The sequence below is a fragment of the Parasteatoda tepidariorum genome, chromosome 2, assembly GCF_982258835.1.
Source record: "Parasteatoda tepidariorum strain Cologne lab strain chromosome 2, Ptep-v5.0, whole genome shotgun sequence".
Lineage (NCBI taxonomy): Eukaryota > Metazoa > Arthropoda > Arachnida > Araneae > Theridiidae > Parasteatoda > Parasteatoda tepidariorum.
In genome coordinates, this window is record NC_141756.1 from 63,592,224 (window position 1) to 63,609,524 (window position 17,301).

Genomic DNA, 17,301 nt, shown 5'->3' on the forward strand with positions numbered 1-17,301 from the left:
TGCGTTTGTCTTTTATTTTATTGAAGTGTCTGTGAATTTCGTTCAATAGTTAACAAACATAGAGGTACAAAATTGAAAGAAAATAATATTAAAAAATTTAATTACTTTTTAACGATATGAATAAAAAATAACAAAGTATTGGTAAATTAAAAAAAAAAAACTAATTTTACTTTTTTCAAATTAGCCTTTTAAAAAATATTTATAATTTTTTTAATTTACATTTTAAATGTGAATCATGGGAATTTATTTTGTACATTTAATAACTGTTTTTTTTTCTTTTAAAATTTCGGTTTCTTTTATCATCATTTCATTAAAAGCCTCGTGGTGTTCAGCTTTCAGAAAGGTAAAAATGGCAAATAGAAAAATAGAATTTATTCAGTAGCAGCGTAAGAAATGAACAAAAAATTTAATTATAATAAATCATCGTGTTGCTGAAAATTTCTCACAATATAAAGAAAATAACTATATGATTAACGATGAAACATTCAGAATGACCATTAACACTTTCCAAGGAAAACAAGAAATTCCAGATTCGTCTTCTTGTTTTATTTGTAAAAAGAATTCAAATTATATTAAAATGTGAATGATTTTTATAAAAAGAATGATGTCTAATTATGATGATTGTCGAATGAAAAATATGTATATCTCGGTATTATCTTGAAAAATAAGACTAAATCAGTTATTTTTTTAAAAGTGTGTGGAATGACGAATGATAATTAAGGAATGTATATAAATAATGAACGCTGATAGTATTTTTTTTAATAATTATATTTTAGCTATACCTAATTTTTATTAATTTTCAAATTAATAGAAATAAATGTTATAACGTAGAACAATAATAATGATTCAAAAAGAAAACATAAAACTTAATGAATGTAGCAATTATTTGAATTTTAATTTAAGTTTCTGATAAAAAAATTTTTTTATAAATATGTTTCTGTTATCAGAACTTAATAGACCATATTAAATTTAAACTAAATGAAAACGCAAATATGGATTGTTAATCTATCATTAATGACAAAAATTTTGTATCAAAAATGAATAATATTAAATGGCGTACAACAAATTTTGTATTCGCACTTTCTTAAAAACAAACTATTAAACTATTTTCTCAAAACAAATAAGGAAAGCAAATTTTTTTAACCAATAAACCGGTTGGTTTATACTTGCCATATATACTAACTGCAAACTAACAATTTTTATATTAATTTCATTTCGATATTAAATTTACATTAAACTTTTTAAATAGCAGTCTGAATTCAGTATATTTTCGGAGAAGTATGAAATATGGCTCGTTATTTCAATCTGAAATGTTCATCAGGTTATGATAAGGATTATAAAAAGTTAAATCCACAAAACAAAAAAAGTTCGAGTTCAAGCCTTTAAATAAAAAGGTCGCATTTAAAGAGCCAAAGATAAGTACATTATTTTTAAAATTATGTATGTAAAATATATTTTTTTAAATATTATGCTATATAGATAATATAGATAATAATTCAATATAGATAAAAATTATACTAAAACGTATAATTTTTATCTACATTGAAATGTCTGTTTTGACTAAATTTCCATGCTTTATTCATTATAAATAAACATAAGAATATAAGCAAAGTTTTAAACTTATATGTCCTAATTGTCGGTAAAATTATATTATTTTAAAAAGCTTTATTGAATGAAATGCCATCTTTTATGAGATTCTTCGGTAATGACCATCCTTATTACATTTACAGAATCTTGGACGAAAATGAAGTCACTAATTAATATTTTAGCGAGAAAGAAACAATATCGCTTTGAAATCTGTCTAATCACTAGTGTGGAAAGTGGGATGAAAATATCAGTACTTGTTTTCTATCGCTTAATGAAACTTACAGGTATTTCTTCAATCATTTATCAACTTCTATCTGTTTTCTTCGCGAATTAAAGTTTAGTATTTCCAGTACCCATTTTTCTAAGCAATGATTCTTTTGGTTTTGATAGAATTATCTTTTTCATTGCTTAAATATTAATTTGCAACCCTTAATGTGCACATGCTTATTTTATTTATTTTTTAAGAAGAAATCCACAAATATATTCGCTCCGCCTCACGTGTACTTAAAGTAGGAAAATCGCCGAAGTCGTTAGACATGCATTATATTTTTTTATTTATTTATTATTATTATTTTTAAGTCTTATATATAAAGTTTCGATTCTTGTGATCTATTCGACCGATTCCATTAATATTTTGTATTTTATAACTTACTAATACTACTTTAAGGTTATGTAAAAAAATTGTGCTTTACAATTCAAAATTTTTCGACTATTATCAAAAAAACAATAAAATGTATCAAATAATTATTAAAAAATTTTAAGTATGTAGAAATATCTTTGCAAAAAGGAATTTAATAATTATATGCGAATTTTCGATTCGCATCAAGATTTGAGAAAATATGCACACACAAAAAGTGAAATTAATAAGATTATCACTATCTTTCTAAATAACTTTATCTTAAAATATAGCTCAGAATTACATAATAATAATAAATTTTATCAGCGACTGTAAACATATTAATCAACGATAAACTATTAATTACTTTAAAAATATTTAGTGTCGGAGATTTAATTAATTATTTTGAAAACATTTAAGGAAAGAATGAAGAAGGAGATTTTTTATCGTAATACTTCATTAAAGCTAGTCTTAAAATTCCATTTCAACTCAGATAGTTTAATTAGGATAGTTTAAAAAGAAAAATATCGTTAAAATAATGAAATTTTCTTTTATTTACAACCCAAGAAGTATTTATGGGATCTCTCTGGTCCCATATCTCAAAAATAAACTCACCAACTTAATGCATAACAAAATTAAAAAAGAAAAAAAAAAAGAAAAAATTCTAAAAAAATTATGAAACAGCAGCTGTTGCCATAGAAACGCATGCAATAACGACGCATGGGCACTGTTTACTATTACTCTTGAACACAGCTGAAAAGTGCAATGACGTGTAAATAAGATGCGCACTCCATCAAACCCAAGACAACACCCATTTTGTCAATGGATAATAATAAGAGGCCTAAACTTTCATCTGCTCTCCTCAAACTCAGCTAAATAAATTAAAAGCCTGACAGAATAAAATATTAAGAATGATAACAAAAGCCAGATGGTTCGTAAGAAATGATACCATGACCTCAAAATAGATGCAATAGAATAGACAAACATATAGCTAAATTAAATAACAAATTCTACGAACAAGCCATCTCTTGCTTAACAGAAAATTACTTTATTTACATACCACATCCTCATCGAAGCACCACAAAGATCACGCTAAAGATGAATGGGAAAAGGACCGCAATCGGCCTCAGGTCCCCAAATATTTTATACAGTTCAAATTCGCTTTCCTGACTAAACTATTTTTTGCATATTGCGGTTATCCCTCCTATTTTGATAAATCTGATTCCTTTTATTTCTCAATTGAGAGAAAGGTTAGAGTGTTAGAGTGGTATTTGTTACTTTTGATGCAGTTCGTTTTTTTTTTTTCAACGTGTATTTATAAATATTTTTTTGGGATAATAAATATTTTTAGATAATAATTTTTTTTATGTGAAAAACATGGATTATCTTTCATGGAAATATCATAATCGTCGCTAAAAAGCTGACCCAATTTTGAGTTCACTGTTACCAATGTTCAACTCCATAGCCTTGTAATTTTGAACCCGATCCAGGTTACAAGGGAACTCCTGGATCAAGTATCGGGAGAAATTTGCCTTGGGGAAATTTTTAATGATTGTTCCTGAAGATGAATTAACTCGCATTTGCGTTACATGGAGAGGAAAACCACGAAAAACCACCGCGGTTAGCTTTACGGCAAGGGGACTCTAGCCCATCATCTGAGCATATTTTACGTCACTGAGCCTGACCACTAGCAAACCGGGTGCTGAATTCAAATCGACCATGGATTCGAACTCGGGCTACCTCGTTGGGAGGCGTGAGCTCTATCCCTTGAGCAACCACAGCTCATGTGGAAAATAAAACAGAAATTTTTTTTTTCTCAAAATGTTGGGTTCTGTCTCCCCAAATAATGAGGGGATCTGGGGGCCGCAGACCCCCCCCCCTCCGGTTCCAACACCCATGATGTTAAGAAATAAAGTTTCACTGTGCACATAGTTTTATTTTATAAACTATGTTATTTCATTTAATGAAAATAATAGCAGACCATAGGATTTATGAATAAAACAAAAGTAACGTAAATCAACTGCTTTAAAAAGTAGTTTACTGAACTGAGCAAAATATTGTTTAATTTATGAGAAAAATTTCTAATTTTTTTTTCTGAATAAACTTATATTTGCTAGTTTCTTTCTTTCTTTCTTTCTTTAAAAAAAAAAGAAAAAAAAAGAAAAAGAAAAAAAAAACGAAAAAAAAACTAGTCTTTGTAGTGTCTGTAGTTCAGTTGAACTGCATTTCACTTGCACGCACTACTTTTGTTAGTGTGCTCCTATGTTTTCAATCAAATTCAAATCGGGTAGTTAATCGATAATATGTACTTATAAACCAAAAGCCGTTTAAAAATTGACTTTGCAGTACGCGTAGGATTATTGTGCTATTCGAACATAATGGACAGGCCTTCACCGTTGCATGATTCTGAAAGAAAATATTGTTCAAGCAAGTTTTCAGTTTCTGCAACATTCAAATATTTGTCTGCAACACCTTGCGGTGGCCACTATTTAAAGCAAGCTTCCTAAATCATCTTAGATAGAGTTTTACAGGTACATCCTTTCCCAGGATGGTTTGAGCATCCTATTACAGCTTCATAGGTCCTGGGCTCGAATCCTACCAGCAGTAAACAAACATGTCTCCTGCACCCTCCTCTTTATTGGTGCTTACGGACATTGAAAGACACAACGCAACAATTTCACTTACTTTACTGGAATGGAGAACTGAAAAAGAATTTCTATTCAGATATTTGAAAATTCACTACTTTACCTTTCCAATTTAATATTCTTTTCCTCTAACAGTATTTTCTAGGTTTCCGAATGTTCTTGTAGAAATTTTACTACCAGTTTTTTAGTTTCTGAGGATGCTGGTCAGTTTAATTTTCAGTTGAATTCGTGTAGTCACAATTAATAATAAATATTTTAAATATTCGTTATTGCAACCTCTTTAAGGACTTTTTAATATCGTCACGAGAGAGCGTGTCATTAGCTTTCATATCTCTTGACCTTTCTTGTTTATCTTCTTTTGGTGCCTTCTTATTCGTAACTGTCTCGGATAGGTAAAACCCCGCCTACTTCGTTTTGTTTTATATTTTTATTTTACTATTTGTTGATATCTTATCAACATCAAAACGTTCGTGGTTGCTAGAGGTCGTAGAGTCAAGGGATTTAAATTAAAAGTTTAACTCTTAAATTCTTCAAATACTTTGTTAAAAATGTCAAGCACGCATCAAGGTATCGATACTGACTGTATGACACTTACCCGCTATGTTTTAGCGGAGCAGCGTAAAGTCCCCGAAGCAACTGGGGACCTCACGCAATTATTGAGCAATATTATGACAGCAATTAAAGCTATATCCACAGCAGTAAGGAAAGCTGGTATTGCACAATTATATGGCATGGCTGGGGAGACCAACATTCAAGGTGAAGAGGTAAAGAAGTTAGATGTTTTAGCTAATGAGTTGTTCATTAATATGATGAAATCATCTTATGGTACTTGCTTGCTTGTATCCGAAGAAAATGAAAATGTCATCGAAGTTGAAACCGCCCAACAAGGAAAATACATTGTTTGTTTTGATCCTTTGGATGGTTCATCTAACATAGATTGTTTGGTATCAATAGGATCTATATTTGCAATTTACCGCCGTGATTCCAATGATCCACCCTCTCCTAAAGATGCATTGCAAAGCGGGCGCAATATTGTTGCTGCAGGCTATGGCTTGTATGGAAGTGCTACTATGCTTGTATTGTCACTTGGTGGACCAGTTAATGGTTTCATGTTAGATCCATCCATTGGGGAATTTATCCTAACTGATCCAGACATTAAGATTAAACCCCGAGGAAAGATTTACAGTTTAAATGAAGGCTATGAAGCTCTGTGGGATGCGGCTGTTTCTGAGTATGTGAGAAGTAAAAAACGTCCCGCTTCTGGAAAACCATATGGTGCAAGGTATATTGGCTCAATGGTGGCAGATGTGCACCGAACTCTAAAATATGGTGGTATATTTATGTACCCAGCGACAAAGGATGCACCCAAGGGAAAGCTTAGGTTAATGTATGAATGCAATCCAATGGGCTATTTGATTGAAAAAGCTGGAGGTATTGCCACCACTGGTAAAATGCCTATTTTAGATATTGTGCCTGAATCTATTCATCAACGTTCCCCTATCTTTTTGGGTTCACCAGAAGATGTTAAAGAAGTAATGGAACTTTATAAACAGTATAAATTATAAAATTTTCAAAAATTGTAAAAATATTTTTGATTATTAATGTTCTTAATTCATAGAATTATTCCTATTTAACAATTATGTGTCAAGACTGTTTATATTTAGAAAAAACTTTATTTTATTACATAGAAAATCAAAAAAAAATATGTATTGAACAATTATCATTATTTTCTTCTACATGACTTTTAACTAATTTATTAATTTTTAAAATATTTAAAGAAAAGAAATCTGTGATGTGTAAGCGTTTAAATTGCAAGATGGATTATATTTTTATATAAATATTTTATCGGATAAAGGATATTTTTGTTAAGCATTTATTGTACATCAAATAATTTACAGTAGAAATTATTATTTGCTGTTTGAATGTTATTTTACTGTGCCAAACTGAATAATCAAATTTTTTTTCTATTTTAAGACATAATGTATACACACAGTTCCTAACAATCATTTCAATTAAAAACTAATCTGTCATTTTAGTTGTATTTCTTTCAATGTGTGTATATTCAAAAGAATTTTCTAGTATTTGTTTTTGTGCCATTCATTTATAGTGGTCTATTTTGGTTACAGGGTGAAAACACTTAAGCTGTTACTTGTTCATTTACGATATTAAAACTATAATGTCTTACTTTGAATTTCCCAATAAAAATTTCCTGAATTTCTATTTTTTTTCGGTTTCTTGACATACCATTAGCTGAATATCCATTCTTCTAACCGGGTAAAAAGTTTTATAGTAAATAATAAATTATCAAAACTGCGAAATATTCACAAAACTAAATGGCATGCACAGACATAATTCATAAAGTTAAAATAATTCCAATTTATTTATTATTTCTCCCTGTGACTATACAATATTAGAGTAAGCAAAATCATGTTAAATTGTTCAAAATGAACAATAACTATACTCTGTATCATTCCACTTAATGATTTTTCTAGCGACCGATTCACAATAATCGAAACTTACCACAATCAAGCAATTTTTCAATTATGTTCTGCTGTTGGTAATTTTTATATTTACATTATGGGTTATATGAAATTATTTACTTTTATAGAAACATGTTTCAAAGGTGAAATTAAAAACAGAACAAGCTGGTAGTTATTGATAATTTTAGAAATATTACTTTCATGATGTTGCCCTTTCATGTCATCCACATTGATCTGACCTTACCGTATAAAAATAATTTCTTATATTCGAATGCACAAAATAAAAAGAAAGACCACCAGAATAGCTTTTGATCTAATGATTTGATTTACATGTTCCAGGACTCAATCTTAAAGGTTGAAGTAATGTAGACGATATTTTGAGTTACGAAATCAGACACAAAACGTACTTTCTCTGAATAAACATATCCTTTTTTCAACGGACTCTAATTTCTGGCCCACAAAATATAGAGGGCAGAAGCAATCTGGAAAATATGGTTCCTATAGTTTGTTCAGGAGAGCATTTCAAAGTTTGAACCTCCTTAATGTTTTATATTTTGCGTATTTCGGCATATCTCTAGAACTTTTTAAGCGAATTTGAAATTTTTTTGCACATAACTATAAAATTCATTTATCAAGTCAAAATATATCTTTCAGTAAATATTTATTACTCTCTTTTCATTTTATTTAATTTTGAGTTGTGAGGTATGGAGTTTTTTTCGTCATTTTAAAGAATGAAATTTTACTACCAAACTATGGGGACCATATTTCCCAGATTGGCTACTTCCTATATTTTGTGGGTTAGAAATCAGAATCCATCAAAAAAAAAAGGTATGTTTCTTCGAAGAAAGTACTTTTTGTGTCTGATTTCTTTGTGAAATATCGTATACATTACTTAACATATTTGAAGTCACCCTCACGGGCAATTAAGTTTGAGTCCTTGAACGTGAAGATCCAATCATTAGATCAAAAGTTATTCAGGGTGGTTCGTTTTTTATTTTGCTCACTCTACAATTAACTCAGTTATTGATCAAGAAGAACTGTAAGTTAGGAAACATTATTATCTTTGGATTGAAAGGTAAAAGCATCTGTAGTTTAGTTTGTAACTGCCTTATGTTATACCTATGTGAAAAATTTTTCTAATTTCCCTCCTTAAGAGACTAATTGGAAATTTTTGAATGATCTGAGATTAAAATTACCTTTGCACCGGATAATTGAATTTCAAAACTAGCAGAAATGGTTCTATTTTGCAAAATTGAATGTTTGACAAAAAGTATGGAAATAATTTAAGTTACAAATAAGAATAAAAATAGAAAATAGCTAAAAAAATATATAATTTTTAAAATATAGTTTTGTGCAAGAATTTTTACATTGTACACTGGAATTGGGAGTTAAAGCAACTAAACTAATAATTATTATTACTCTTTTACCCTATAAAATGCAATGTTTATAGACCCACAGTGGACTGATTGTAAGGAACACTAAATCAAGCATCACTGGCTGTGATTGGTGAGTGGTCACTTATAGATCAGCCAGGACTGAGAGTGGGGAACCCAACCCCTATTCTGAGGATCAAAATTGTAATGGAGTGTCTTCGTATCATCATCCTCAGTGATGCTTTCCTGACACTAGAGCAAACTAGATTTATTTACATAACACTAGAGCTACAAAATGGCCTATAGCCCATTTTGCAGCGCTAGTGTGATGTAAATAAAGATTTAAGACATATTTATAAGGAAAGGGGAAAAAAGTTTTTTTTTTATAACTAAGCAACTACATACTAAATCTAAGTAAGCTAGTATATATGAAAGATAAATTACCAAAACATTATCAGTAGTCTAGAAAGTATTATATGATCATTAATATTAATTGTAATTAAAACTATATTGAAATCAGGTACTTATCTAATTTAGAGGCAGTAAAAATCAGCCATACTATTATTGATGCTTATGTCTAAATAGTTGACTATTATTTTAGGTAAAAGGTTTTTTGCAGCCACTTGTAACTAATACATATTGCATTAAAGACTCAGTGGTATACAAAGAATTGTCAATAGAACTCCACTGTTTTTATATTTATCTGTGTTTTCCCTCTTTGAGAGTCAAAAATAACACTAAATGAAAGTTTTTGATAATACAATACAATCTTATCTTGTAAACATTCCTGTAGAATGGATAACTCTGATTTCTGACAACTCTGAAAAGCTCTAGCAACCTTCTATGAATAAATTACGTATTCACATACTTTCTTAACTGAAAACAGGCAGCAATTTGTATTAAATAAAAAATCTTTCAAATCTCTCAAAATCAGACATCCCAAACTTTCAGAAATTAATTTTGGTTTGTATTTTTTAAATGTGAATCTTTGAAAGATGCGTTTTTTTTAAAAAACAAAATAGAATAAGAAAGAGAATTTTCATGATAAGGAGACAAAGAGAACATTAAAAAGAAATGTATAAAATATTAAGAATAGACTGGAATATTTAAAACTTTGAACCAAATTATTGAGAGTTTGTTATTGTATACAACTCCCTGGCAAAAATGATGAAATAGGTTAATACTGTATTTTTTTTATTTTATCAAAATGCTAGTATTTTTGTTAGGTTAGTTTATGTACAAGATAACATGAAAGTAGTTCATGTTGAAAGCTTGGCATTAGAATATTAAGTCATTTAATTCTATGCGTAAAATGCTTAGCATTGAGAAGCAGGTCATTTTGGTCTACTTGTTGTACCAGCTGTAAGCCAAAGGTTATAAGAAATTATCGTCTTTATTTTAGATTATGGTGAATAAGTATAGGAGATAAAAAATAAAAAAAATTCATAACAGCCAAAATATTTTTTGAAAGTAATCTAAAAATTTTGATCTAATTTATGCAAGACAAATTTTGAAATGACTTGCTCTACAGTTTCAAAATTACAATCACATTTTTAATCTCCAGTATCTTATATAAATGATTACAAAACTTAATCAAACATATTTGATCTAGTAGTTTTCTAATAAGAAGGCTTAATGTTTTCTTCTATTTTTGAATCTCCTTGTATTGCTTTCTCATATTCTGTTTTAAAATGCATTTTCATTTCTTTAATTTTATATAGTTTTGTTATAGATCAAGCATACAATTTCAGAAGAAAATTTATTTAAAAAAGCTTTCTTGAAGAAAACAATAGAAAAATTTCATTCATTAGCAAATTGAGAAATTGGATAAACATGTGATTTAATAAGCATATTAAAATTTTTAAATTTATAATTTCCATAAATACTTGTTTTATTAATTTGGTTAAAGAATAATTAATGTATTGTTGCAATTTATTTTGAGCAGATAATTCCCGTTAACTGTGAATTTTTATTTGATAGAGAACTTGAAAAGAAAAATAATTTTACACAATTTCAAGTAACGTGAAGTGATTTTTCCAAGAATTACTAAATTTTTTTTCTATAAATGAAAAAGAAATACTTTAATGACTGAAAATCACACTCTTTAATCACTAGATAATAAGTATAATTAAGATTAAAAATTAACTAGGTTAATAAGGATTAAAAATTAAGATAAGAATGAATTATCTCTCTGTAAATTAAAAAGAATTACTCTGATGTAACTAAAATTTGCATTCGATATTTATTTACAAAATAAGAATAATTAGGAAAAAACAAATATATTAACTTTACGATTAAACATATACAATGTGATATTTAATGAATATTGCCAAAAATTTTTTTGAAAAGATAATGAATTACACTTTGTTTTCCAAAAATAAACAATTTTCAATAAAATGAGGCAAGCTTACTTTTATAGTATTTCTTAATGTTAATTTATTCTATTATATAATATATAAAATTTTCAATATATACATATAAAACTTTTTTAATAACAACCAAGCAACACAATAAAATCTCTGCGTATACCATAATGGAATTGCTAAAATATTCTTTTAAAACAATATATTTTTTATTTCATTAAAAAAGACATAACAAAAAAAAAATATTTTGTACATAAAATATATACAGGTAGTCAGCAACACATTAAGGTAACTGCCAGTTTTCTGTTTTGCATTCTATGTTTTCTACAAGTCCCTCACCTAAGATTTTGAAGTTTTCTAGGATCTCTTCTACATTTGGAACCAATTTGCAGCCATGGCTAGTCTAAAATATATATAAAAAAATTATTAAAAAGCAAGTAATTTTTTTTAAATGATACTGTGAGCATGAGAGTTAATAAAGGCACACAAATTTGTTTCTGATTTTAGTAGCATTTAAAATTCACACAGTTGAGGTAAAAATAAAATTTATTTGGTGCAAAACAATAAACAAACTTTTTTTTAAAAAAAACTTTACACTTTAAAAAGCTTTTTATTTAAAGACTTAACAGATTAAAATAATATTTAGTAACATCCAATCTTAATCTTATATCAAGCATAATAATTTAAGATATCCAGAATGCCATTTTCACCTTTTTTTAAAGAGCTCACACACATCTTTGTTTTATAAATAAAACAATAAAAAAATAAGTAATTAAAAATATTTCTAACTAAGGAATTTTATTCTAACATTACTTTTGTACAGAAAAAGACTTATACATACTTTGGCATTTTCGGGATAAAAAGCAGCAGATTTCCATTTGACAGTAATGAAATCACCTCCATATGAATCATTTAGAAAAACAGCCAAATCACCAAAATTTTCCTAAAATCAAGCATAGAAAGTATTCTTAAAATATTTATGTACATTATTGATAAAAAAAAGTTTTATAAAAAAATAAAACATTCAAACAAAGAAAGATGCGCTGTTCTTAATTTCATTTGTGTTTTCTTGTGCAGATGATTTTTTGTAAATATGACGAATGGCCAAGCAAAATTTGCCAAAATAAAACATTCAAACAAAGAAAGATGCGCTGTTCTTAATTTCATTTGTGTTTTTTTGTGCAGATGATTTTTTGTAAATATGACGAATGGCCAAGCAAAATTTGCCTAATAGAGATAATGTTTGGGAGGAGACAGTTCAAGACAGCAAAATAACATTAAATAAAATATACTTTACTTCATATTTTAATGTGACATCACTTACATATGAACTTTTACCATAAAGTTCTTCCAATTATACGTATTTCATAACTTCATACATTTTGAAGAAAAATTATAATACTTACAATTAGTTCTTCGAGGTAATTTTGCACAGGATCAAACTCAACAATTGGATAGACTTCATCGATGTTAGATTGATAAGGCTCAAATAATGGGAAAGGGTCATTTGTTTTTACATCAACTGCATAACTAAGTTTAGGAATTTCTTTTCTTTTTAGATGAATTATCACGTCAAACATATGCAAAGGTGGTCTAAATAGCACCTGTAGAAGAGAGAGAAGATAATTTCTTTTAATTTTTATTTATAAAAGAAAGAGGAAAACATGAAGAATAAAAATCACACCAGAATATTCCATTAGACTATTTGTCAGATACCTAGCGTTATGAGTAACAATTTAAAATTTACTCTTTTTTCCTATATAAATGTAAAAGTGTCCACAAAAACAAACGCGAAAGATACAAAGTTTCACCTAAAATATTAATAAGTAAATATAGTCAAACCTAACTAGAACTTTAGTTTCACAAATTTTCTGAAATTCAAAGATAAAACGTTCCCTTTAAATTTCCTATGCATTCAATGTTAAAAAAAACAACCTATGATTAGACAAATTTCTTTTTGCTTTCCCTTACAGAACTGAACTTTTTTAACATATAGAAAAAAGGAAAAAGTTTCCACTCAAAACAGAAAGTTTTAAAAAATAGAAAACCTATTCAAAAATTTGCAAGGAAAATACTTTAAAATCAATAAGATGTAATAATTGCAAATAACATAATGAAAACTAAATTTCCGCTGATCCCCAAAAAGGGGAGTTAAAAACTCTAGTTTATTGTTTCAGACAGTTGCAAAGAATATGCTGATTTTTGAACCAAGTGTCAAAAATTTTTTTACAAACTTTTCAGTCATGCTTTATTCTGTAACACAGTGTTTCCCAAACTTATGACTTTTGTGTACCCTTTCTAAATTTTTCGTAACGCTGTGTACCACTAATTAAATAATTAAAGTATTTTTTACTATAACAGAATTGTAAAAAAGTTAAAAATCACATCTGGCTGGTGACACCACTCATTATTAACTGTTAACTCTGCAAAAAAATAGCCAATAGAAAAATACGTAATCGTAAATTTTCATGGCTAGCTTTGTTTTCAAAGAAAATTTTTTGAAATTTTCGTTTGGTGCAAGATATTTCGCATAAGAACGCGTACCCCCTCTAAGCTGTTCCCGTACCCCTGGGGGTACGCGTACCACACTTTGGGAAACACTGCTGTAACATAAAATATATCACAAAACACTAATACATAAATAAGAGTCAAAACTAGTTTTTTTTTTTTTTAAATATTAGACTTTTAAATACATCAAGCAAAATTTATTCATTATTCTTGACTTTTTAGGACTCCCTGAATAACATCAAATGAGTCAATAAGAAATGTGAACTTTAACAATGTTCTGATTGGGTGTTATTTATACAAATGCTGTGGATTTTTTAATGCAAAAAAAAAGGAAAAAAAAAAAAGATTCCAAATGTTTAAAAAAAATATTGGGCATCAGGTGTGAATCTTTAAGTGACTTGACTACCAGAAGCCTGAGATTTCGGTTTCTCATTAACACTAAATAAACTTTGGTCTATTGATTAAGTTTAAAGCTAGCAACCAATAGTATTTTTAATTACATTGTTATAGTTTTGTTAATTCCAATGAACTTACTTTACAGTCAAAAGATTTACAGTTAAGGAAAGCTTCTTTCAAAGTATTTAAGCTTGCTTCAGCAAGCATTATTATCCTTTTAAGAATGACAGCTGGAGGCTTGTTTTTTGTCCACATGTTGCCTTTTTTATCAAATGGAGTGATGATAACCATGGGTGGAAGAGTAGATCTCTGAGAAGTAAAATTTGAATTTATTTCTTCTATATCTTCAGCTAAAAATAGGAAAAATAAATAAATTACAATACAAAAAAAAATTAACAAGATTTACACAATATTCATAAATTTAATTTCTTTTCTCAAGGAAGGTTACACTAAGGTGGTTAACCAGAAACTAGCAATAAATAAGGTCATTAAATGAAAGCACAAACAATATTATATAGGTAAACAATTAATAAAAATGTTAATTAGTTGCAAGAAAAAAAGAGGAATTTCAAATGCAAGGCTAAATTTAGTTTTATCTATGCTTCAAGAAAATTTTCTAAGAATAGGAAGCTATAGTAATTTTTCTATTCTATACTTGCAATAATTGTTAATTTCAATAACAAGAAGTGTTGAAAATAGGCACTAGATCATATAAGTAAGAAACAAAGAAATAATAAATAGAATAAAACAAAAAAATATCTGTATGAAACAAAAAAATTAATAACTAATCATTCATTTGCTCAACAATCTTTCTTAAAAGCAGAAAAGGAAAAAAAAATTAAATATGGTTTTATTGCATAAATTACAGTACAGGAAGGAGTGCTAACCCTCTTAAATTCAAGAATTTAAAAAAAAATTACATTTGCACAATTTAAATAAAAATAATTATTTATAAATGCATATTTAATAAAAACATTTATAAGAATATCATTATTGATTAAAATGAATTGATGATAGATGGATTAGGCAGAAAAGGAAAACTTAATGAAATGATTACAAATTAGTGAATATTTCTGAAAATTAGTGAATATTTCTTCATATAACTTTCATATATTATAGAATTGTTAATTGGATACAAATATTAAATAGACACAAAAATGCAAAAATTACAAAGCTGGGGAATTTATGGAAGGAAATCAGGAAACATTGAATAAAATTTTTTCTCTCACTTTGAAGATAAAATTCAATATTTTGTTAAAATATACGGGGTTATTCATAATTCCCTCCGCCAGCAAACGCCATTTTTGTTTACTACAACAGGCTTCAGTGGTACATGTTACTGCCATCTACCAGCACCTACCTAAATTAAAACTTGAATACTTTCGGAATAATTTTATATGTTCTTTTTTGGCATATTCGTCTTCGTTTTTTTACTATAACGCTTCGAAACATCAGAGGGAATTATGAATAACCCTGTACTTCAATACTTCTTTAATCAAATGGCAAAAAAAAAACACACATTGTCAGTATGTTATTTTATTTATGATTATATTTTTTCACTCACTATTTAAACTATATGCCTGTTGATCTCAAATTTCATAGATTAACTTCGACAAATTTAAGACCCCTAGTAAGTAATTTCAAAACAAAATGTGTTACAAATAGTAACAAAAGTCAGTAAATTTTGTGATCAGGAGCCAGTGGAGCATGTTCATAATTTCTCAAATGTTCAAATTGCAATCATGTGATCTTTACCAATAACTCTATTTATAGTTTTAACATGAAATAATATTTTTTATAAGAAAAAAATCTTGTTTTTTAATATTCAAAACAATTTTTTAAAGGAAAACAACCTATAAAGTCCAAATAAAAAAAAAATAGTGATATTCAAATTCAATTTATAATTTTCCGGAATTTAAGAATCTATTTCACTTCACTAATTTTTAATTGCATATTTTATATGATTTTTTTCTATCAGATGATTAAAAAAAAGTAAAAAAAGGGAAAGAAATTAGCATAGTGCTGCTTAATATTTTACAAATAAAAACTTTCTAAAACGTTTTAAACTTTAAATCACTAGTTAATAAAAAAATAACAGAAAGAAAGAAGAGGGAATATCTCCCCTCTCTAACATTCAAACAAATTAAGTTTTGTTAACTTTTTACAGGAATCGCTTTGAGGATTCAAAGCATACTACAGTGGCTCCTGTGCCCAAAACTTGCCCATTTCTTAATAATAAAACTTACCAGTTAATTCGTGATTTAAATTAACAATCAGAGGAACTGCTGTCCAGTTGTGAGTAATTATTAATGATAAGAAACGAATAAATGCTGTCTGTGGAGAGCTGCAAAATAGTTTATTGTTATTATAGAGAGCAAGTGGAATTTAAAACTTTTAACTAAAAAAGTAAAACTAATGACTTAAAAATAATTTCAATAAATAAACGAGTTTGAATATTTAAGAATAGCTGCTTCCTATGCTGAATTTCATTCATGTTTTGAAATTAAATGAGAATGAAAGGAAAAGATCTGGCTCATTCAGCATTTATAAGAGAAATTAGATATCTCAGACAAATTTGTTAATATACTCATATGTTCTCACACTTAAATAAATAAAAGATACAGTTCATAAGAAGAACAATGAGATTTTTTTAATAAGAAATATATATTATCAGAGATGAATAAGAAATAATAATTAAAAAAAAAGCATAAAAAATATTCTGTAGTAAGATGAGTAAGTAAAGGTAAAAATTTTGTTCTTGTTCCTTTGAAATTGAAAATATTTATCAATTAAATTGTCAAATTATTACATAATTTAGGATTAGAGTAAAAAAAAATTCTTGCATGGTATTTCTTTTTGGAAAAGCAAGAGATTTAATAACTTTTTTAGACTTCTTCGAAATATACTAGTTTTGAAATCACAGTCTGTTTTATTTTAATGTAAATTATATCTGTTTTATTTTAATGTAAATAATTTAATGAAAGTCATATAAAAATGCATTAACATCTATATGCAACTTACAGGGGTGTCACTCTAAAAAAATTTCAAGACTGAACTCATTTTTTGACCAAATAATACTGTCTAGCGTTGTTTATCAAACTTTTAGAAATTTATAGCACACTGACACCAAAATTTACCTTTCCTTGATATTAGCCTACATATTAAATCAATCATTTATTATTTTTTCTAATTTTTTATTTTATGTTTTTTTATCACACAAAACATAAATAACAACCAACCTTGTATATTTTATAACAACTATTACTGAACAATCTGAAACCATTCGTATCCCTGTTTTTCACTTCACCATTACTTATTTTTTGCTCTAGCACT

The 17,301-nt window shown here is 27.6% G+C and overlaps 2 protein-coding genes across 4 annotated transcripts in view; one reads left to right on the forward strand and one right to left on the reverse strand.

The window, feature by feature from the left end:
• Positions 1-5,135: 5,135 nt before the first annotated feature.
• Positions 5,136-7,068, forward strand: fbp (fructose-1,6-bisphosphatase). The gene has a single exon (XM_071177614.2). The coding sequence runs from the start codon at positions 5,397-5,399 to the stop codon at positions 6,411-6,413; it is 1,017 nt and encodes a 338-aa protein (XP_071033715.2). The 5' UTR covers positions 5,136-5,396; the 3' UTR covers positions 6,414-7,068.
• A 4,183-nt stretch (positions 7,069-11,251) lies between these two features.
• Positions 11,252-17,301, reverse strand: part of Mat89Ba (nucleolar protein 6 Mat89Ba) — a 31,888-nt gene continuing 25,838 nt past the window's right edge. For all 3 annotated transcript variants that reach the window (XM_087157424.1, XM_087157425.1, XM_087157426.1), the window contains exons 19-23: positions 16,215-16,312; positions 14,107-14,318; positions 12,471-12,668; positions 11,906-12,007; positions 11,252-11,467 (exon numbers count right to left, since the gene is read on the reverse strand). In XM_087157424.1, coding sequence (XP_087013550.1) covers positions 11,348-11,467; positions 11,906-12,007; positions 12,471-12,668; positions 14,107-14,318; positions 16,215-16,312 — 730 coding nt within the window. In that variant the 3' untranslated portion in view covers positions 11,252-11,347. The remainder of the gene's footprint in view (positions 11,468-11,905; positions 12,008-12,470; positions 12,669-14,106; positions 14,319-16,214; positions 16,313-17,301) is intronic.